This window comes from Acanthopagrus latus, chromosome 14 (genome assembly GCF_904848185.1).
Source record: "Acanthopagrus latus isolate v.2019 chromosome 14, fAcaLat1.1, whole genome shotgun sequence".
In the NCBI taxonomy this organism is placed as follows: Eukaryota; Metazoa; Chordata; class Actinopteri; order Spariformes; family Sparidae; genus Acanthopagrus; species Acanthopagrus latus.
In genome coordinates this window covers 1,662,101-1,686,674 of record NC_051052.1, presented here as the reverse complement: position 1 = coordinate 1,686,674, position 24,574 = coordinate 1,662,101, and the positions used below count along the sequence as shown (strand labels likewise).

Below are 24,574 nucleotides of genomic sequence, written 5' to 3'. Positions count from 1 at the left end.
GGTTTTATCAAGTGCAACACTGGCATTTCCAATTTATCAAGGCAATACACAGCTAGGCACAACAATATTCTTACTACTATATTTCTAAGAGATATTTTCTGTGATTAATGAGACATACAGTATTGGGGTTGCTCTTGCAGATTTGCATATTATCAAAGAGTGGAGAATTGACCTTTGTGCAGGCATCCGAGTGCCCTTCTAGTTTAATTTATATGATAGCAGAAAACAATAATTATGTTTTTTTAAAAATGTAAAGTCACATCTCGAGGGTTTCAGCATCGTTTCCCTCAACTTAAAGGTGACCTGAAAAGCAGCTGACTGGTCTAACGTTATACTCCTACAACACTACTGCACTCATTACAGACACTTCAAAAACAAATCACAATTAATAGAGCAGAACCAGAGTTGGCGCCTCTTAATTTCACTAAAACTCCTACCTTTTCTAAACCTGGCACCTACATTACCCACAATGCAGTGAAGCCACAGAGTGACAACACTGGACACAATTTATCCAATTACATGCCGCTTCCTCTGGAGCCACAAAAGGCTAGACAAAACCTGTAAACACACTTTAATTGGTAGAGTTACCTTTTTAATGTACTAAACCAGCAATTCATTCTGAAAAAGCCTAAGCACCACTGGAGAGAAACTACATTGTAAACCTCGACTTACGACACAATGCATTGGGCTGTCAGCTCTGCCTACCTAATGTGTACAATAAGGCCTGCCTACATGCCATTCTTAACTATTTATTGGTTGATTTTAAGTCAAATCAATGATTATGATTGTAGTTAATGTTATTGTGTGCAACTGTCTCCTGTGCAAGGACAATTCAAAATTCATGGAGTTGTTTATTTAAATTTTTGTGGATTTTGCATAGTTCTAATAAATATAAAGTGAATCAGCATTCCATTCATTACAAGGTGGGCAGGTCACGTGGTGCACATTCTTGGTATTTGACAGGTCAGATTCAGTCAGTATCATCCTCAGACCTGGAAGATGAAAAGCTTTCGCCTCCGTCATCCCTGATTCGCACACGTAGCAGGTGTCACCCTGAATACGTCTATGCATCAATCTTGTATCACAGAGGAAGTCATACAAACATCATCAAATTTACATGACATCTACTGCTTGTTTTCTCCACATCATACACTACAACATGACATGCAAGGAACAGGTGAGCAGACATCTTGGTACGTGCCCTCCGATAGGGAAGAGCGTGGAGCGAGGGCCCATTCATCGCTGCTTGCAGCTTTAATTTTCCACAGGTGTTCCCCAGAAACAATGACACTGAATATATGAATATGTGAATATTGAGCCATAGTCGTTAGTCAGTAAGAATTATATTTATACTAGCGCTGCATGCATACACTTCTTCTAATGGCTACCTCAATGCCTGGACCTCATTTGGGCTCGTTAATGTCATATTAACAATCTCATACCCACTGCAGGAAATGGAATTCAATTAGTGCAGCAGCATGGCGGAGCTGGCCCGACCAAATGGCATCCTGACCAGCAGTTCAGGTGAACGGAATTCATGAGGGGAAGTGGGCTTTCTGGAAATCAAGTCCACGCCCTTCAGACAGCCGATTCAGAAGAGTTACAACAGAGAACGAGACTGGAGGCATTTAGCCAAGAAGAGAGGAAGTACATTTTCAAAAGTAAATGGCACATGTGGAGGGGAAAAGCTTAGGAGTTTAAATTAGTGTTTCGATTTTTTTTGTTGTTGTTGTTCTTCTTCATTAATCAGCCACAGCAGCATCAAACAGAGCTTGATTTTAGGGGCCAAATTACTACCACATTTTTGCATACTACCCGCAGTTGGCACGCTAAGGGTGCTTTCATCCTTGGGAAAAAGGTTAAATAATTTGTATATTTTAGTGTACATGTTGCAACTGTTTATAAAAGGTAGCAATTAATTAGTTAAGCTAAGTTAAGTTCCCTAGTGACTAATCCAACACTGACTTCTGTGATCATGTTCCATGGTGTAAATAGTTACTGTTGCTGTCATCCACTGGATCCACTGGACACCTCAGGCTGAATCTGTCAACCAATCAGGGGCTGTGTAGGCTATACAAAATTGGCCATTGTTTTGGAATTAATTGCAATAAACTTGAGCTGCAGTGCTTAGATTCCTCGATATGAAATATTACCATCTTCCATTTATGCTTGGACACACTGCATGTGTCGCTGTTACACAACAACAAGCCCGTAACTGTTAGAAGACTGCTGAGTTCTCCCCTGCACCGTCAGAGCAGCCGTCTGAGGTTGTTCCCAAACCTTTTTCTGTCATGCCCCCTACAGAAACTGAAAAAATGTTCCCAGTAACATAATTACGTTTGTATTTTCAATGAGTTCTGACAATACTGGTAAAAAGAGTAACAAAAAGGCACAATTGAATGTAATCTAAATAACATAATCAGGTAGATCAACCGCTTTTGAATGTTTGTGTTGTTCAAATTGGTTAGCAAAACCTTTGGCTCTTATTAGTCACATGCACTAAAATATGTCACACTGGGGCTCATGTTTACGAATACTGGATACTGGAATTTCCTTTTAAGAAAACAAAACATCTGCTCTGAAAATAATATATTTAACTTCAGTGTGATCACCTTGGTCATGTGCGTAAGTCATTAACAAATGGTAGGTGAATTTGCATTATACAGCTTTTTTTTGGTCTAATGCCCACTTAAAGTGTGTCACAACAACTATTGCCACATTCATTCATTCACACACTGATGGCAGAGGCCTACCATGCTAGTTCCCATCTGCATATCAGAGTGATACAGCACTTCCTAACCTTACCGTTCTTTCTACTGCTCCCAATCCCAGTCTGCACTTGTGTTCTGGTGACCTCACTGGCTGTAAAACACAGCTGCAGAGAAGTCACTGTGTGTTCCCTTCTGTCTCATGGTGTCACAGCAGTGGAAGATGGGAGCACGTTGAGGAAGCAGCCATGAGTGCTGCAGGGCAGCTAGGTGTTTATAACAAGACCCATGAGCCGACCTGACACCAAGACACTGACACCATTTGGCACAAGTCAAAGTCCCACTGACTCCCACACTCACACCGGAATCCACTGCAATACAGGTATATATCTGTGTGCTCACTCCTCGTGTTTGTGTCAGTTTCTTCACTACAGAAACAAATCTCCCTGAGCAGTCCCTCCAGTCTGGTTAAACATCACATAAGCCTCTGCAGCATCTAGATGCTTGTGGAAAATATTTGCTATGCATATTAATGTTGGCTGCCCTCTTCTACAGCCAAGAGGAGTGATTTAAAAGAAGTCTCACCAGACAAATAGCACTTCACCAGACTGAGACCTATGGCAGCCTTTTTGACCTCTTGTTGATTTTCCATCAAATCCAACAGGAGCAATGGACAGTCACTGCGCTGGACTGTTCTGTACTTAACCTTTCAACTTTACTGCACTGCACCATGAAACAGACCAACACCCAGAGTCCAACATAGAAAGAAAAACAAAAGTTCCCATGAAGTCAAATTTCATGTTCAAGGCTTTTTGTCACATATGCCTGGTTCTATATCTCACCGGTATACCAGTGTAAGTCCCAAAGCAGTCATTCTGTAAGTGTTCTTCATGGTGTTTTAGAGTTTTATATTGTCTGAAAAACAATGAAAAATGATGGCTCATCCTGCATTTAAGGGCATATACTAGTTGTGTGTCCAATTAATGCTCCCACTCCCTGATTTATTCAAAATTAGTGGATTAGTGGATAGTGGATCATTTGTGGATATTTTTTGCCTAGGCCTCTGCCATAACTCAGATGTCCTCCTGCTGCACAGCCTAAACTCAAGATAACTTATCTTATTGCAGAAGTAAGCACTAACTGCTGCTAAATGTAGTTGCTAGCTTGTTCAGCTTGGTCATTTTACCACGCAGGCCATCCTACTGCTGTGTGGTGGGGTGGGGCTGATGCACAGTCAGCACTGTAGTGAAGGAATGAGCCCTAAAACCTGGAAATAAGTGAGCATTGTGTGTAGTTCTGGTTCCCTCATCGTGCTGAACACGGACACTCAACGTGGCTTACAAGGGTTGGACTCAGGTTCAAGAGGCTGGTTGACCCAATGCTTCTGTGATCGGAGCAAATCAATGAAACAGTGGTGGTGCTCACACAATGAGCTCACTGATATCACATATAGGAGTGTTGTATGAACAGTGTTTTCCTCCTGTGCAGTGTCTAATGAGAGAAGCTGGAGGAAACTGGTCACTCCTTTCCTTCGCAGGGGTAGCAGCTCCATGCTTACTAACTTGTGTTCCTCTTGCTTGTGAAGTTTGCTGGCAGGTGCTGGTGCCAACTGAGCTGGGGTACTAGCAGGACCCCGTGTTGCTGCTATGGAGAGAAGTTCTGAGGGCCTGCTGAAAGTGCAGCTGACAGCTCTCAGCAGCTGTTAAGCCCAGGAGGCCCAGGAGAATGAGAGATGTGGGTAAAGCAGCCCTGGCCAATAGTAGCTCAAAGCTTGGACCCCGGGGGACTGAGTTCAGTTCAGAATCTTGAAACCCACAATGAATGGATTCATCTGTGGATCACTCCACTGGCCATTTCATGTAAACTTTAAATTGAAAGTGGAATAGGAACGTGGGCCAAGAGGCAAGCCAATTTCCCCAAATCATCATCCATCAAAAACAGTATTCAAATTAGTAGCAAATTTTGAGTTGATAATATATTATCAGACGTGCATGCAATGCAAACACAACATCAGGCATCGCAGCAGCATTCATTGATTGATTGATCTAATATATCAGAGAGAGAGAGAGAGAGAGAGAGAGAGAGAGAGAGAGAGACTGGAGGCAGATTTATAACTAAAGGTCTCTGGTGGAGATCATGGTAACGAGACCAGTGACATCACGTTTATCATGGCCTAAGTGACCCTGAGATGATGCACCATTTTTTTTCTAATATAATCATTTATGAGTCGTGGGTAAGCATCTCTTCTCATAAATGATATTTAGATTTTGCCCAAAGCGACTTACAGCAATTGACACACACATTCATAGACTGATGGTAGTTGCTGCCATGCAAGGTGCCAACAAGCACATCAGGAGCAGTTTGGGTTTCAATATCTTGCCCAAGGACACTTTGAAAACATGTAGACCAGGGGAATCAAACCAGCAACCTTCCAACAACAAGACAACAAGCCAGTGTCATTATTGCGATTCATTCCAGAACAAGGGCCAATTTTGTATAGCCTACACAGCTCCTGATTGGTTGACAGATCAATGTTTTTGAAGGCAGAAGCCTGAAAAGTTGACATTTCTTTTCAGGGGTATGTTGATCAGTGTCTTCCAAATAAACAATGAAATACCTATTTCACATTCAGTGTTACTGATATTACAGTAGGGCTTACACAAAATAACAAACAATATTTTTAACTGAAATTCCATTTTAAGGATTTCATTTGAATAGGACGAGATAAGATAATGATCCTGCACCTTCACAGGAAATGAAATGAGATAAAACAAGTCAATAGAAAAGAAAAAAACTAATAACAGGATGCAAGTCTGACGAAGGACCCGTGCTAATGCTTTCTCTTGGCAGCCACAGACTTTCACAGAAGGTGACCCTCCAGATATCTGAAGATGTCTGACTTTGATAAACCAACACTCTTTGTTGGTCGGAGGTGAAAGAAAAACCTATGAAAAGATCTTCAAAATATAGGCCAGTTAGTTTAATAGAGATATCTTATGTAAATGATCACAGTTGGAAACAATGTTCAGGTCACTGATGGTCGTTGATTCCGTTGACTTCATGCATCAAATTTTATTTGGTGCCATGTTTAGTGTAATTGCCTTGATCCTCAACATTTCCAAAGTTGTTTTCTTTGCTTGGATCCCCATGATGTTTGATATTCTATCTTGAAAAAGAGTGCATAGCAAATCCGCTTCGTTTATCTCACAGTACACACCTGACTGCATCACTTCAAGCCACAGCCTTCTGCAGCGATAAAAAGATTATTAAAGACAGAGTAGTTGAGCCGAGACGGACAAATTTCCTCACCACCTTGATGGTATAGCTTTCTTAATCTATTCTGACAATAAAGAGCCTGCGTGAGGGGCTGAGTTTACAGAGACACAGGCGCAAGAGAAAACAGGGAAGAGCTGAGGCTAAGCAAAATCAGTTCTCAAGTCATTTTATTTAATGTTCTGGATATTTTCTTAGGCTTGAATGATCTGGTCCTCATCAGGAGACACACAGTGGAGGAACACAAGACTCTGTAGCATCCAATTTTAATGTAGACAGTAGTTTGTAACTCATAATAGCTTAGTGGGTGCAAATCCTTCCAGCCAGGTTCAACATCTGGCGGAAAGCCTGAAACCAGAAGACAGAGGCTGTTGTAGACCAAATCACAATGGTTTGTCTACAATAACTTTGGGTTTGAAAACCCCTGCATCCCACACTAACTACATGTCACTGACAACATTTTCACTGACGTTAGTTTGAAAACCTAGTTGACATGTTGGGCCACAGACTAATGAAAATGTCAGCTTGAGTTTACCCCAAGCTAGCAGTTAGTCTGCAGTGTTGCTGCTGTGTAGATTTCAAAAATGTTCACAAAACAATAGAGTACATAGAGTACACACAGCAGAAATGTTAAATAACATGGACCGCCCTGTTTATGATGTGTATTTACACAGTGCGGTTATGACAAAATTTTACATGTTTGGCAATTTCACACATCTCCACAGTACAAATCAACTTGCAGTTTCTACCTGGGATGGAATGTTGTTGTTAGCTTAGCACCACAGTAGGTACAGCATCACATTGATGGAATCACCTGTTGCAGTATCATGATTTGCCAAGATTTTGTGACTTCCAAGACAAGACTCCTTCCTGATTTATCATCTTGCTGATTCAACTATACAGTCGGTTCTGGGATACATATTTGCCAGGAGTCATTGTGCATGTGGTATGCTGACTGGCCAAATAGTGCTGCCATCCTTAGTTTTTCATATTCCCATATTAGGATGACAAGCATGATTTTCCATAATATTTCTAGACCGCTATCTGTGCCAGACCCCTCAACTCTCTTCAGAGAGGAAGTGGGAGGCAACATCGCAATCACCAAAGTATCATCACATTTGTCTAAGCAAAGGCAAATGGGCATAATATAGCACTAAGGTAAAGTCAGTGGGTCCAGTAGAAATCATCAGGGCTCTTCCTCTGAGGAATATGGAAGTTTATGAAAATCTGGCTGTTTGTTAGTTGTCTGCGGAGGATGCATCCACTTGGGAGAAATCTAAATCATTAAGATGTGTATCCTCATCAAAGATAGGATACATATATAAAGCAATAAAATCAGACTGTAGCAACATAACTGTATAAGAATACTTTATGTAAGTATAAACAGACAGGTACTCTAGGTCTAAAGTCAAAGGTGCAGTCTATTTCCTGCTACTTAAAGGACGCATTAGATGTGTCTACGTAGACAGGTTCACACTGTGCATATGCTCTGATTCTATAATTTGAGATGCCGTTTTCCATTATTTCAAACAACACTGTAACAAATATCTTGGCACTTTTAATCAGCATTACTATAAGCTGTAGATATAAACAGAATCAAACCCTGGCTTCTAAAATGGAGATGTTTCGACAGGATCCCAGGATGTATCAGGACTGCTGCTTCACTCCAAACTACTTTACCGTATGAATGTGGACTGTTTGTGACCATGACATGAAATACTCACTGATCCTGTGTATCAGCTGTTCCTCGTGCACAAATGCACATGTTCATGTTCTGCTGGAGGATCGCTGCAGGTAATGTCATTCATATTTTCCTCATCAAGGACGTATTTCTCCCCCTCATCCCACCTGTTATTGATCAGGATGGTACGTTTTTTGACCCGTCCCATCTGATTAATGGACTGAGATCCACACACAGAGGGACGCAGCAGTGCTCCTCCTCCTCCTCCTCCTCCTCCTCAGTTTAATATCAGTGTATTTTGTCATATGCAGTCAAACAGAGTTGTTGATGGGCCAGCAGCTGATGACAAAATCCCTGTCCCTCAGTGAAGACTAGTGCCACTGGTTACTATGTGCCAGGACCCTCCTAAAGTGAATGGGAGATGACTCTCTTATTGGTTTGATGTGTCTATTACTGTGCCAATTTACAATACATTTGTATCTAGCTGCACCACTAAATATTAACAGAAAGTCATTACTTTAGCTGAAAAGGACACCATTAATTTTGATTAATTTTCCATATATGTATTTCCAAAAACTGTTTTTTTAATTCATTGTGGCCACCAGCAAAGATATTTCAACTCTTCCAGGCTGATGGTAGGTAAATAGTGTAGGTCTTGCTGTCACACACGCAAAAACTGTATTTAAAAACAATTACTTAGCTACTCACTAGTCTCATTTCCCCTTGATTTTATGTAGAAGTCATGCATTTTGAAAATAAAATCTTAAACTTAAACTCACACCACATCTGTGCCTAATGTATAATTGTCATTGTCAGTATGATAATAATTAATTAATAAACAAAAGCCTACTGGAGGGAGCCAAAGAAGCAAAAGCAAATGCAAAATGAAAATGGAGTGTGGCAGATAAGGGAAACAAAGCAGCACTTTCTGAGTTGTGGATGCCTCCCCAAGTTATTGGTTATTGTTGAGGAGATCCTGGTGAGAGGAAGCAGCTTTCTGCAGGACCTCTCTCTGGCTGTCAGCAGACAGGATTCAGCCAATTATTCAGACAGAAATGGATGTCATTCAAATGTCGAAGCCTTTCTAGTGGCCTGCTGAGCCTCGGCCACATGTCGGGGCCATTAATTAACTGCATCTCAGAGGCTGCTTGAATCAAGTCCTGCTGCATGCTTTAATGTGCCTCCTCTATGTGGGCAGGCTACAGTGTGTTTATGTTTACCATCTACACTTCACAGCTTTATGAGGCCATGGTGACTGCATTTTTAGACCTGGGTTCAGTGATAAAGGTGTTCCTGGTAAGTGCTGAGTTTAGTAAGAGGTTGACCTGATTTCAATTACACAGACACACACACCATGCACTGTTGTTTGCTTAGCTTACAGTTAATGTACAGTAAAGTAAACTGACTGTTTGGGGTGAGAGACTGTGGTAGTGTCCTCATAGTCAAGAAATCATCGAGGAAGAAGACTTACAGTCAAGATATTTATTTATTTATACAAAAGATATGTCATGACTCCTGTTTGTGTTGTTCTTTGTTTCTGGGTTTTGGGTTTTGATTCATGTCCTTTTTTCTATGTCTTGTGTTCTGTGTTTTGTTTTTTCCATGTCTTGTGTCTCATGTCTTGATTTTTCCATGCCCTCATGTGTCCTTTAAGTTCTCCTGTGTTCTCCCCTCTGGCTCCCTCTGTCTGTTGTCGTGTTCCCTCCTGGTCTGTTCCTCTGTGCTCCTCCCCCTCATTATCACACCTGGCTTCCTCCCGCCTCTCTCCTCACCTGTTCCTCGTCATGTCATTAGTGTCTGAGTATTTAGTCTCTGTGTTCCCCTCACTCCTCGTCCAGTCATTGTTGCTGTTTTCTGTCTCCTGTCCATGCTCCTGTCCCGTTTGGTATGTTTTTGGTTTTGAGTTTTCTATGTTTGAGTTGGACTTTGATTTTTTTGATTTGCACTTTGTCTAGTTGTTTTCTTTGCTACTTTGTCTGGTTCTTGTTTGCTACTTTGCCTTTTGCTCTTTTGGTCTGCTTTTGGTTTTTGTAACAGCTTTAAATAAAGCTCGCCTTTTGTTCTCCTGATTTTGCCTCCGGTGTTACTGCATTTGGGTCCACCCTTCCCTTCCATAGTTTTCCCTTTTACCCCGACCTGACAAGATAAAGACTTGGGCTGGTCTGCAGAACATCCTAATATCAGTGACAAATACACTAACACCCAATGGATCCCCTCTGTTTTCTCTCTGATTCCATCAATAGGTTCTTATCATTCTATTCCCTTAAAGTTCCCCTTCCAGTCTATTTCATCCCATCTAACATTTAACATTCTTCCTCAAACAGAACAGGGGTGTACTTAAAAGTGTTACATAGTTATGACCATGGCAATCAGACTGCCATTCTAGTCAGATCAACATCACCAGCATGGATAAGCAATAACATGAATATAAGCATGGACAGTGATAGCTGTCATTCAAACAGAAGCTCTTTGAGTGTATTGTGTATTGAGGAGCTGCAGAGTTAAGAGTTTTTTATGAACATTACAATTAGTCTCATTTGTCGACTTTCTCCCTCACTCTGACTTTCCCAGAAGTTAAATCGACAGGTGTCCGACTTTTGGATTTCTTCGGGTTTGAACATTTAGCATAATGTAAGCAAACAACTCAACAAAATATAACAAAGCTCTAGTATTTTTTTAGACATTTTAATGTGAAAGTAAAACACATATCTTCAAGACCTACCTTCATAGTGTGGCTCCAATTTAAGAGTGATACATTTATGTTACAGCCTGACATAATCTCTCCATCCCACAGAGCAGTCTGGTGTCTGTCTGCTATTTCTGATAGGATTCTGAAAACTGTGGCACCTGAGGTCATTATCCTACAGTCTGCTTCTGTAGTAAATGCAGTCAAATGAGATCATCCACCTACACTCATATCATCTCAGTCTCTGTTCATCTCCCATCATATTGATGTTGTAATTATGAACTCAGTTCAAATTGGAAGGAGAAGAGGATGAAAGAGGCACAGAAGAAACTGAGGACTTGATGATTATGCAAGGCGACGAGCTCTTAAGTAGAATGAGATGAAACACTTATGCAGGTTTAAACAGGGCCATCAAGGGCCAAGGTACTTCTGCACTTCATTCTGTGGTGATGACAGGCAGACACTAAATCCCCTATGTCTAGGTATATCATTGGCTGCTCTTGATAACACGGAACTCTAATGTATGCTTAGCGATAGAGGTTCCATGCAATTAAAATATATCAATAAAAGAAAAAAAAGACTTTTAAAGCTAAATGGCTAATAAAAGAACACTGTTCACAAAAACCTGGGTGGTAGTTGGGTGGCCTATACACATCTTTGTCTGTATTAAGTTGACATTTCTGAGGTTGGTGCTACAGCAAAGGGTGTTGACATGTGTCCAAAATGCAATAAGGTAATAATGATAAAATAGTTCATCCTCTTAAGAGCTGCTTTGGAAATGGCAATATCGGGCGGACAGTCGGCCCATCCCTTTGATGGCCTGGCTAACACCGACATGAGGCCATTACAGTAGTCTGGTCGGGAAGAGATAAAAGCATGTACAATCCTTTCCAAGCCATGAAATGATAAAAATGGCCTGACCTTAGGTAACAGCCTCAGCTGGAAAAAGTTAGATTTGACCACTGAGTTTATCTGTTTGTCCAGCTTAAAATCACTGTAATTATCACACCAATATATGGTTCCAGGGAACACAGGTGCATATGAGGGGTATCACTGGCACCACTAGGTCCTAAAATCAGGACTTCAGTTTTACTCTCATTAAAGTTTAGAAAGTCCAAGGCCATCCAAGTGTTGATGTCTGTAAGACAATCAAACAACAGCTTGAAAGAGTTTGCATCCTTCTGTTTCAAAGGCAGGTATATTTGAGTGTCATCTGCACAACAGTGAAACGGGATACCATATTTTCTGAAGATTGACCCAAGGGGAAGAAGGTAGAGGAAAAACATAATTGGTCTGAGAATAGACCCCTGAGGAACTCCTCAAGGGAGAGGTGCTAAGGAAGAGACAGAGCCACCAAAGTTAACAAAAAAGCTTCTGTCAGACAGGTAAGACCTGAACTATTCCATTTAATGCTAACACATTGCTCTAGGTGAGATATAAGGATACTGTTGTCTACTGTGTCGTATGCAACCATAAGATCTAAAAGTATAAGAATGGTGGAATCGCCTGAGTCAGCAGCTAATAAAAGATTGTTAAAAACCTTTCAAAGTACAGACTAAGTGCTGTGCAGGGGTTTAAAACCAGACTGGAACACTTCAAGAATGCCCTGTATGTCTAAATAAGATTGTAACTGCAAGTACAATAGCAAAGGTAGTTCAGAAATCAGTTCTATGAATATTTTGTAATGGTTCTGAACAGCAGATTGGATAATGCTAATGTTGCCCATGACTAACAATACATTATTCATTCAAACATTTATACTTCTCTTTTGAGGGGTTACACCACACCTCTGGCAGCTATACATATGTAGGCTATGCTGATATGCCCTGGCTAACATGCAAATGTAGAACTGTGAACAACTGTGATGGTCAGCTCAGGCTACTTGGGTTTTTTCCTAAAAGTTTCTGATTCAACACAGTGACGGCCCACAATATTGTAGTGGAGTTGCTGACATGAACTAATACGTCCAGGAGCCAAGTATAGCTGTATTCTCCACAGAAAAGATGAAAGCAGAAGATCAACTAGTTAAGATCACATTCTAATAAACTGCTCATTAAATAATATTTGTCTTCATTTAGTTGTTTTGTGCCTAGAATCCTCTGTGACATCGGCTCTTTCTCCTGTCCTCTCTAACAAAATGCACAGCAAAAAAACACCCAGACATCGGTGAAGTTGCGGCTGGTAACAGTGAAGGTGTCGGCCTGGGAACACGGTTTCTCTTTCATCCAAATCAGGAAGCTTTGCTGTCTAACCTCCTGACATTCCAAGAAGCACTCTTCATGATCCCCTCTCGCTTTGCCTTTAGCTCAGCTGCCAGCTCAATCTGCCTGAATATCATCTGTCAGTCTGTAACAGTCATAGCATGTTACCATGACAACACAAACCAGGGTATGAGCTGGATTTTGCTTTATTGTTAGCCAAACAGATGATGATGATGTTCTTATCCAGTCCCTCCAGTGTTAATCAATGGTTGCAAATTAGTGATCTCTGAGAGAAAGCAGAAGCTAAGATAACTGCAGCCTTTCACTTAACACCGAGCCTGGGTGCCCTACTTGCACAATAATGGTCCCTTTATAGGACATAATTCTTATATTGTCCAGCAATCCTGAGCAGTAAAAAGGCCTTTCTTGTGAGGGAGGCAGCTGTGGCCACAGAGACCCCTTCATCGGCTCTCCCTTCTCCCAGGCAGCCAGTCTTTGGGCAGGCAGAATAAGGATCTGATTGATGCAGGCTTCCTACAGGCCCACAGCACTCTCTTGACTTGATAAGCCGTTGATTAAACGGGGGCTGGAGAGGTGCCACAGGAGAGAGAGCTACCTTCTACAGAATGGAATTGTCCACTGATGTGAAATCAAACATAGTTTTCATCCTAAATGCTTCGGGAAGTCTCAGAAGTATTATAGACCAGACAGTCTGTTGTGTGACTTGCACTGTAGCCTTTGAACTCTGATGAAGATGAGACATTGAGGAGAAAAAAATTCATTGAACTAGATGGCACTCAGTAGAGCGCATACCTCCACCACTGACTAACATCTCCCTTTAATGCAATCAAGCCTAATCAAATATCAAACTGGATAAATCTGTATCACTCTAAATTTTAAATCAAACATAACTGCTTCACGATAATTCAAGATCACCATGTCTGTGACAACCAACCATTCTGACAATAGAACAATGCAGATGGAATCTTAATCTACATTGTGTTGTGGAAGAATAGCAGGTTCTTAATAGGATCTGTATAAAATGTACACACAGATACCACCAACCACCTAAACACAACCTGAGTATTTTCATCAAGATCCATGCATTATTCCCTGACAAATTAACAAAAATGTGGAGAAAGGTCTTATCTTGCATAGATGGAATGGATCAGTCATTTTATATGATTGCACTGGTCAATAGTTCCTCCAGCCAAGTTTAATGGAAATCAGTTCAGTCATTTTTGTGAAATTCTGCTGACAAACCAACCAACTAAACAACTAAGCAAATAAACAATGGTCACAGATGAAAACCTAACCTCCTTGGTGCAGGTAATAACTGTGACTTAGTGTTTATACAATATTATGTATAAAAAATAGTGACTAAAATGTATTCATCCATGCATTTTCTGCATATGCAGGGTCAGGTCATGGTGGCTATGGAATAGGTGGCAGGCTATTCAGGGTATTCCAGGCATCCCTCTCCCCAGCAACGGTTTCCAACTCCTCCCGGGAGATCCCAAAGCATTCCCCGGCCAGAAGGAGCATGTAATTCCTCCAGTAAGTTCTGCCCCAGGGTCTCCCCCCAGTTTGTCATGCTCAGAAAACCTCCAAAGGAATGCACCCAGGAGGCATCCCAGTCAGATGTCATGAAGTTTATATATAAGAGAGAGCAGTGTGTTTTCTGAGGAAACTACAGGTCACAGTCCCAGGCATCAGTACCACCACTAAGCACCTTTGAGCATGTGTTGTATAGCTGTATGTGTAGAATGCACAGCAGAACTTTTTCATTAAGGAAAAGGCAGGGGCCTGGATATCATGACCCCTGGCATCGCAGATTTAGGTTTAAAAATGAAACGACAGTGAAATCTATTTTTATTTTCAATGATGAGAAAAAAGCCGTTTGGCCCCACTTCATATATAATGCTATGGAAGATAAACTGAACGTACAGAAGCTGAAAAAAGGCCTTTCTTGATTTTTTTTTTTTACTGCTGTTATCACAAGATCACAAGTGAATCAATGAATTATCTGAAGATAGCAAAGCTCTCATAATAACATATGGGAGTGAGGTTGTGTGACTCAATCCCCCACGTTTGGTTAAGTGATCCTATTAACCTTTCACACCCTTCAACCAACATCATTGTATATCTAAAGCAAACACACGCCTTAGCCAACGCAAAGCCTGCACCATGTCAAAAATCTGAGGCCTGTGACCAGAGGTGATCCACTAGATGTTCATAAAACTTCATCCACAACTTCCACAGGTGCAAATTGAGTACATCTATGGAGTCTTGATGTCAGAGGCAAGACTAATGTATCCTCCGATGTGAGGGGGAGTTAGTGAGGGGGTTCATGCCACCTCACTGAGTCAGTTGTGTGGCTCGTGTTCTCATCTCACCTCCTTAAAGCCTCTGACTGCCAATCAGCCAGGATACCTTTGTTTCCATGGAGATGTCACACTGCCATGACACTGCCAGGCAGTGTGGGTTAGGGGAGTGAAGTCACTAAAACGGTTTAAAAGGGTTGATGTATGAACGTTAAGTATGCTGTGTGTCACCACCCACAGCTCTCATGACATTTCTATGGACCAGAATAACTAAGTCTTGCACATAAACAACATAACTCAGAGTATTCACCTGCCAACACACTGAGAAAGTGCTTACTTCCTTTCATTTTTTCTTTCTTTCTTACCACTTTTAAGTGATATCAAAGTTTGAGTTCCATTGCTTGTTGCTCTCTTCTTTTACTTTTTAATGATGTCAACTGTTACTTATGATAATAGCCTGCTCATTCAATCTAAATAAAGAAGCACTTCCTGCATGCCAAATGGCATTTTCCAGATTCAGGTTGGATCAGATTTACGTCCATTAACGGCTTGGATAAGGTTAATCTCAGTCACAAAAATATACTACTGTAGCTGAGATCAAAATGGCGACCACATTTGTTTGTGTATATATATCTATATATATATATATATATATATATATATATATATATATATATATATATATATATATATATATATATATATATATATATATATATAGAGAGGTATATATATATATATATATATATATATATATATATATATATATATATATATATATATATAGATATATATAGATATATATATATATATAGAGAGAGAGAGAGAGAGAGAGAGAGAGAGAGAGAGAGAGAGAGAGAGAGAGAGAGAGAGAGAGAGAGAGAGAGAGAGAAATACACATAAATATATGGATATAGATATATACACATATAGATGGAACGTTGGCCATTCATAGAGGTTTCTTGTGTTGAATTGGTTCAAATTCAATTTACATTTTTTGTTCTTCTTTTTTTGTGTTTACATTGTTGTTGCTTTTTATTTTAGTGATATAGAAAGCGGATTATCATGCTAAGTCCATGTTACACATCATGTTTCATTCTAACAAGCCTACCAAAAAGTTCAAAATTTTAATTCAAAGGCTCCTAATTCAATGGAGAAAGAGCTGAGAATCAGCAGCATCCTATTCATATATGTGTGTATATTATATCAATGCCCATTGTGTGTCAGAAAACCATTTGAAGAGGTGCACTGAGTACATCGTTTATTATTCATGCTGAATAAATCATGTTCTTTGTACATGTGTAATGTGTGTGGTGTGTACAATAAACCCATCTAAGTAGATATTATGTGTCTTGTGTGTTAGTGTGTGCATGCATCAGCTATAAATGGTTGCTGTCTTGAGGCTACACATGCTCTGAGTGGAGCTATGGGTGTACGACTGCCGTGGCCAGTTTGTGGGAGAAAGCATGAGGTCATCAAACATTTATGTCAGCTGCATAGCTGCGTGGAAACAAACTACATCATGCTTCTCCCCCCTAATCTCGCTCTTTCTCTCTGACTCGCTCCATCTACTGTGCCTGTGGTTATCAGAGTCAGCATGGCTTCATGATGAGTAAGTCTCCAAGCCAGAGCTTCTTTCTGACTCTGGCCTTTGCAAACAGACGTTGAAATGGGAATCAAATGCACCCACTGCATCAGCTGCTGTCATCACACACCATGCATGTTGGTACATCTTGCTTTTATTTTGAAAGACTCTCTCATATCTCTAAAATGACCATATATTTTATGTAATCTGTTTTGGAATACAAGTAAGAGAAAACAAGAGGCCACATAATGCAAATGTACTGGACTCAATGAAGAGCATGAGCAATGATTTAGCTACTCTCAGTCAAGATTCATCTATTCTTAGAAATATTAAGTAAGGGACAATGATAACGGCCAACAAGGCGTCCATTATTAGGAATTAACGGACAACATGAAGCTCAGAACCAACACAGAGTCCATTCATTTTATGATCATGGACACCTTGATGGGTGTTTTCCATCTTCAACCATAATAACTTGTGCTTTTTGTGATCATAAGCTAAAAGTTTGTCACATGAATTAACTCTGTTTCCCTGGCAACGTTTCACTATTACCTGGAACAATTATTACAGTCCCATAAAGCTCTTATGCAATTGATTAGATACGATTTAGCGACAGGGGATATTTCCAGTCTGCTTTTCTCATAGAAGTAGAGGTTCCATGAGCAGAGCTAACATTATGCTGATACGATTCAGAAACAGTTCTTTTAGTTTATCATATATTCTGACAGGATCTTATCAACAACACTAGCTAGCTATCCAGCAAAGTCATTTGCCTCAAATCAGGATTTTCACAAACAAATGATGATCTATGTGTACTGCTGGCAACAGCATGAAGTAGTGTAGATACATTCATTTAGAACAAATAGTTTCACTGGAACCATTTAGCAGTTCTATGAGTGTCCCTGCATCTAGAGCTATTTGACAAACTGCAGCAAATCAGAATCAAGTATTGACATGACATTATTTATTTATTTGTTTTTTTTTTTATTTGCAGAAAAAAAAAATTGGACATTAAAGTAGCATAAATGTTAAATCAAAAATGTAATAGTGTATTAGATTTAGAGAATAGCTGGCAAATACATTTTCTAAGCTTTTGTCAACTTCTCAGAATTGGTCATCTGCACTACATATTACATATTGGTCCATTTCGATGTAAGTTGGCTTAGTAAAAACATATATACTGGTATCTGACATCAACTGGTGACTCATGTGGGCTTTCAATACAGCGTCCGCTCAAAACAACAGCTCGTTCACAAGGGGGCCTTTGAAAGGACATTCAACCTCCCCACCTAAAAGATATTCAGACAGTTGTGTAAAGTAAATGACACGTTCACAGAGGAGTAAGAGGTTCAAACTAGTCACCATTTCTATATTCATTGAATCAGAATAAATTCTGAAATAAATCATGACACCAAAGTCTTTCAGATGGAAGGCATAGTCAAACCTTGCTAGGAACTCTGGGGACTTGGATTCTATATCTTCCTGGACTGCTTAGTCCTATAACGAATACCCTGCTGTGACCACAGAAGATAAGGTAATCATGCATTATACTAACACTTTGAACACCCCGCCTTGTCAGACATGGTGATCAAGAGATTCTTCTGTCACATTTCAAACACTACAAACACACTGGAATCCACCTGAACTTTTAACAGCACTCATGTAAAAAAAAAATGTTAAAAAATGAAGCGAATACAACTAACACATATAAATGAGTCATTCTGAAATGACATTTTGCTACACCAGTTGATCAGGATGTCATCATTCACTGAGGAAAGGGAAAAGGGACATTAGCTTGTTTGAATGAAAGCCAAGCTGCTCCTGATGCCCAAATACCATTATGACATGAATTCATTAGTAACAAATAAGTGAATTTTAATCCAGGGTGACACACAATAAGAAAAAACAGCTTTTCATGGTAGATAGTGCACCTGCCAAAATAAATATTGGCTGGATGACATAATGTAACCATGGTGAAAATATATTTTGGATTGTACAGCGTCTGTGTTTCATTAGTCTTAGGGTGTAAATTGTTGAACTGTAATAGCAGCTAGCAGACAGACAGTCAGTCTCTTCAGCTGGGCTACAGACTGCAGGGGCACTAATGAGCAAGGAGTGCTACCGCATGTGTCTGAATAATTTAACTGTTTCCAGGAAGACAAGTGAAGCCCCATGTCTGCTGCTGTGGCCACAACAAACCATCTCACACAGATTTAACCTCTCGCTAATACTTCTGCCTTACAATCTGCCTTCTGAAAATGAATTCATTTTGCATCATGATTGGACCCTTTTCGTCACGGTTAAACAGAGCGGACCCAGATGCACGAGACACAGGTAGGCAGGCGACGGAAAGCTGTTAACCAAAGTCCATAAAATATAAAATATGAAGTCCAAACACAAAAGTACAAACCAGGAATGAACAAGAGGAATGAAGATGATGGAACAGCTGGAGACGCAGGAACACAAGGGCAAAACAGAACAGACGAATTGACAAAGAGGAAGACAGCGTCCTTCTTTAATGAGCGTTGTAAATATTATATAGTTTGTGATTTAAATGTCTAATATGCAATGTAGATTAAAATGTTCTGCATTATCTAAAGTTAGTGATAGGTGGCATATTTTTGGCTTGTGATGAATGCCTGGAGAAATATTGTTGCTTTGCCGTCTTTTGACAAACCCTTCATGTTCCAGACTTGTATCAAAACTTCTGCAATCCGATGAATAAACTACTTCTTACAGACAAAGTAAGGAGTTTCATTCTTTGTGTCTCAGTGTTTGATTCCTCCAAGCATGTTAGTAGTTATTTATTTAGATTCATTTGAGGCTGATTAAAGGAAAAAAAAGTGAACCACTACAACAGGATACAACTTCCAAAAGACCACAGTGGCCTTTAATATGAACAGTCCACATCACAATACAGACAACTAGTAGACAGAATGTTTTTGAAAAAGTGGCCTTGTTGTTTTATTGTCAATATAATGAAACCTTAAAGGCAGATGATTGACTGCCAACTAGCTTCTCCTTTTAATCATCCACCAGCCGGTAAAACAAGATTCCTGCCCTCAACCACTTCCATGTGTCAATTAGATGAGCAGCCGTGCCAGCAGGCTCATTGACAGGGAACCTATGAGGCACCTTTAGCCTCTCCGTATTGTCTTATTTAGCCCTCCCCATGATACAGGGCCCCTGGGGAGCGAGGTAATCCAATCTGGGCCTCACCCTGTGCTTTCTGCTTGGACAGGACTGTGAATGTCTTGATCAGGACCTGAAAAGCCTTTTCCTCACAGAGAGACAACAGATGGCGCAAGATGAGGAGAGCTCACCTCAACCACCCACCCCCCCTGCTCCTCTCTGTAATCCTTTCCTCTCTAACATCCTTGTCTCTACAGCCGTCCAATGCTTTCTCTTCTTCTTTTTTCTCTTTCTTGTCATTCTCTGTCCAAAACAACTTTGCGATGTCTTTCTGCATTTTATCTTCCTCCAGGATGTTTCCCATGTGACAAACAGAGGACGAGCAGGAGGTCACATGTCCTGCACAGTTACGGAATCAGAAACTGTTGGAGTACCAACATGAAGGGTACACCAATGAACATCATCAATAAGATGCTGGTATGGCAGTGACCTATTTTGAGGAGAGGGTCACCACAAAAAACCCTGACACTATGTGTCTCTGTGCACGTTCAGTCAAAAAATCAAATGTTCCAATCTCATATGTATTCAGTTCCCGGTCACAGTCTTTATCCTTAAATCTTTAAATATCCATCTGATCTGATTTAGCATTAATGTATTTGAATTCTTTTTTTCCTACATAATAAAGCTCCACATGCATGGCTACAGTAAGCCTAATATTGAATAATGGCTATTAAAATTTCATCCCGAAAACAAAAAATAAATGTTTTTTGTTTTTTTTTTCTCTTATATATAGTGTGATTTGTTCATGTAGATAGTTTTGGTTTGAGTTGTGGAGTTTTGGATATTTTGGATATTTTGGCCTTAGAGATGGCTGCCTTCTCTTGAATATGATGAATTTAACGGAACTCGTGGTGCTCAAAGCACCAAAAAGTACATTTGAACAGCTTAACAACAATCTCTCCAGAGCTGGTTACTCAAGGTAATCAACAGACTTTGATGTGAGCAGTTACATGCAGGAACCAAATTACACCCACCAATCATATTACCATTCAGAAGGAAGCATGCATCTACTCATGTGCAAGAGGTCAGCAAGCTAACATTACAGCGCAGACGTGGAGGGAGCTGTTCATGTTGCAATCACACACTGTGATGAGCACAAGCCTCTCAGAAAGCAATTCAAAAAATAAGTGAAATCACTTGAATAAGAGAAAATATAGTCTGAATCATAGGTTTCCTTTGGAGATTTCCTATAATATATTGTGTAGTGCCCTGCTGCATTGTGTAAAACATTGTGCAGTAGGAAGCTTTAGAATTAGGCTTATGGTGCTACAGACCAAAGATCACTAACACGTCATCCACGTGAGTTGAAAATATTGAACTCAAGGAACATTTTGCATGATGCTGTGTAGTGAAAGACTATCAGTGTTGATGTCTACTTGCTGGTCACAGTTACTATCTATTGATTTTAACACACCTATTAAGAAACTGCCAATCACCGGAGACAGATGGACAGGCGCTCTGCAGCTAAGAACTGCGCCAGTTCAGTCTAAGGTAGTGCTGGAAGCTGCAGTCATCCAGATGCAGCGCCAGATGGAAAAAAGCTGGGTGACATGCGAGTAACGTCAATAAAAATGTATAATCTCGCAATCAAATTCACGTTTGATCTGAACGTACTATTAAAGTGAGATAGTCACTTTGTCTCAAGAGTGAAAAAAACTCCAGGTGTAAGTTACATCCAGAAGGGCTTTTTTGGCACCTATGTCCCAAAGTTACCTGAAATATACCTTTTAGCTTTTATTCAGATCATTGATTCTACATTGCCACCAGGTGAATGCTGCAAATTCCATATGTTTGTATTGTTAACAACTCATATCACAAGAGTAAAAACAACAATGTAATCAACTGTTTCCTAGTACTTCATGCAATGTTTTACTTTGTTGGGTACCAAATTCTGTACTTTTAAGGGTACCGACCGAATTACATCACATACTACTGAGTACCAAGAACAAAACAAAAATTCCCAATTGGTTTAAAATACAGCCACCACTGATGGAGACATTGCGTGCCAGGAGATGGCAGCCCATATACAATATATATTTTGATGTTTTCTATTATATTTATTCTTATAATGCTATAAGAATAGCTCAATGAGAAGAAACAGCTAAATGCAGCAATTTCCTGCTTAACGTATATATATTATTTTCATTCTATTGCGCATTTGATCTGCCACTTTTATGAGTTAAGTCAATGGATTTAAAAGGACAGCTTTCAAGTTCAATATCATTTGTGAAGGATGTTTATTATCTGCAGTCTGATGCTGCTTGTGTTTATGGACTGTGCATTTAAGATGAGAAGATGAATGCAAATTGCTGATCTGGCCACTACTGACTGAAGTGTCATTTGTGCCTATGCCAGATAGACCATGAGCAGAGTTTAGAGACTTAGAATAGGTCAATATTAGGTTAAACGTGAAAGTGAATCAGGATTGATTTACAGTATGTACACAGATATGTTTGATGCTTTTGGATTATGATTAATTCCAGACAGAATATCAATGATCATGTTTATTTCTATACCAAAAACAGCATAATCAGAATGAATGCTGTCATTCACAAGGTTCATGTGTCATGAAAGTACACAGAGGAATGTGGAGTCATTATGACACAGCAACATGAGGCCATTTAGTGGAATTATGATAGAAATCATCCAGTATAGACTATGCCTGTGATTTGAATTTAGAGATTAAAATGGAATAAAAGTGAAACAGCATGTGGAGGGAAGGCTTTGTGGTGCTCTGCTCTAATCTTTGACCTCCAAAAATCCCTAATAAATGAGAATTCTACAATGCATGTTAACAGCAAACAGGACATGGAGCTTAACTTTACTTGTTGAAAGCAACTGTAAATGACAAATATTTGTTTTTCTTCTGTTTGACCCCTGTAGAGTGATAATACAAGGTCTGTGGCATACTTGATGTACATTAAACATGCCCTGATGACAGGGCTGTAACCAGGGTTACGGAAATACCAAGGTCCTCAAATGCACCGCTAGTCTCACAAATGTGTTGTGATAGCAGTTGTGTCCACTTCCATCGGAAATATACTTGCTGTCTTTATTTTCACTTAACAACAGTTGCATGTGCAGTGTGGATCTTTATGTTTCTTGAACGCAATAGCCATTCCCTAAAGTGTAGCCCCCTGGTATCAGTAGCAGTAGCAGCACTTGCAGTGGTAATGGCAGCAGTCAGGGAGTAGAGGGAATAACAGGAGCAGTGACAACAGTTGGAGAAGTGGCACTAGAAGTACACGAGCAATAAAAACAACAACAATCATAGTAGTATTAGCAGTGGGCTAGTAGCAGCCGTAATATAAGCCGTGGGTTAGTATCGGGAGAAATCATGGTAGTTGGAGCAGAAGAGGTAGGCACAGGAGTAGCAGTAGTAGTGGTTCAAGTGTAAGAATAGGAGTGGCATATCAGTAGTAGCATTAGCAACAGTAGTTGTAGCAGCCATAGTAGCAGAATCAGTGGTGGTAGCCATTGTAATAGCAGAAGCAGCAGTGGCACTGGTGGTAGTAATGGCAGGAGCAGTGGCAGTGCAGATAAGTAGTCGTGAGTTAGTAAGCTTCTTCTTGAAGTTAACAGTCCCAGTAGTGGTACTTATAGTTGCTGGTAAGTGCTGTGGTTGGCTGACAGATGTCAGTGTAATACAGTCCAGCTGCTGCGCTTCCTCTTAGTTGATCACAGGAACGTACATGTAGAGCACACAGAGATAAATAGCGTTAATCTCAACAGTCCGTCCTGACCGACCCATCCATGTGAAGTGACTGTTAGAGGCTTCACGATGACAAACCATCATTTTTCCATGCTGATGGAGCTGAGAGCTGGAAAAGACCAGACCCCTCTATAGAGGCATTCATCTGATCACTGAGCACACTGACTGTGGGCTGCCCATTACTGCAGATGGTCGGCCATCAAGGCCATTGAGGCGTTCTCAAAGGAAGGCACATCTGCAGCACACACACACACACACACACACACACACACACACACACACACACACACACACACACACACACACATCCTTTCCTCTTCCAGCTTTGGATTCGGACCAGTAATCTCCATGAGAAAGCTCAACCTCCTTGTCTTTCAAACACAACGCATGCCTGTGTAGTATCATAAACTACATGGACATAAGTCAACACTTGTGTTTGATTTTGTGATTAATCACAATGTTGGAAAATAGGAACTGTGTCACTTGTTTTATTGATTTTTAATTGAATGAACTGACAAGCACATATCAAAGTGCTGCCATCTTGAACCACTAAATTAAATGTTTTTTTTTTTTAAAACAAAGGGTTTTTTAAATGCTTATAGAGGTAGTAAACTGGCTACTACGTCATTTAGAGAACGTTTTTCAACTACTGAGTTTGTCAAAAGCCCTGACATGTTGATTTCTGCATTGTAAGAAATTCTTGTTGATGGATGGATTGTTACTGTGTTTTTAAAGCTCAAAAAAAAATGTTTGCCTTAAAATACAGTACAATTATGTCGAGCACAAAAAAGCATGAGGTCCATACATTTTGTGAACCTGCAACCTGCACATGTTGGTGTTTGACCTGGTAACTGACCTGTATGCCCCTCCATGGGGTGAAAAGCCCTTATGGGTAATGCTTTACTACCTGCCATTTTATGTGAATTGGATACTGTGCTTAAGTGTTTCATGCTGTATTAGTTTGTGGGCAAAGTATTTGCCTATTTCAGCATATAAAGGCTAAAATACAATATGAGACAAACCACATTCCTCTGAGAACTATCAGCAGTGGAGTACCCACACAAATTGTTACCAAAGTAAATAATTAACTAATGGATTGGTATGTTCAGTGTCAGAAATACACAATCTAGAAAAGGTGAGCGAATGTAACTTTTTAGATGACACAATCACTTTCAGAGATGCAGAGTAGATCACAGACCAAAAAGGGGAGGA

The 24,574-nt window shown here is 40.1% G+C and overlaps 1 protein-coding gene across 6 annotated transcripts in view; it reads right to left on the bottom strand.

Annotated features, from left to right (window-relative positions):
- The window catches only part of tmem178b (transmembrane protein 178B), a 114,597-nt gene that overhangs the window by 80,815 nt on the left and 9,208 nt on the right, over positions 1-24,574 (bottom strand). Inside the window, exon 4 of one of the 6 annotated variants that reach the window (XM_037122544.1) lies at positions 22,249-23,319. The exons of the other annotated variants lie outside the window; for them this stretch is intronic. Within the exon in view, the coding sequence (XP_036978439.1) occupies positions 22,970-23,319 (350 nt within the window). The 3' untranslated portion in view covers positions 22,249-22,969. Of the gene's footprint in view, positions 1-22,248; positions 23,320-24,574 lie in introns of those variants that run through there. 6 annotated transcript variants of the gene reach the window in all.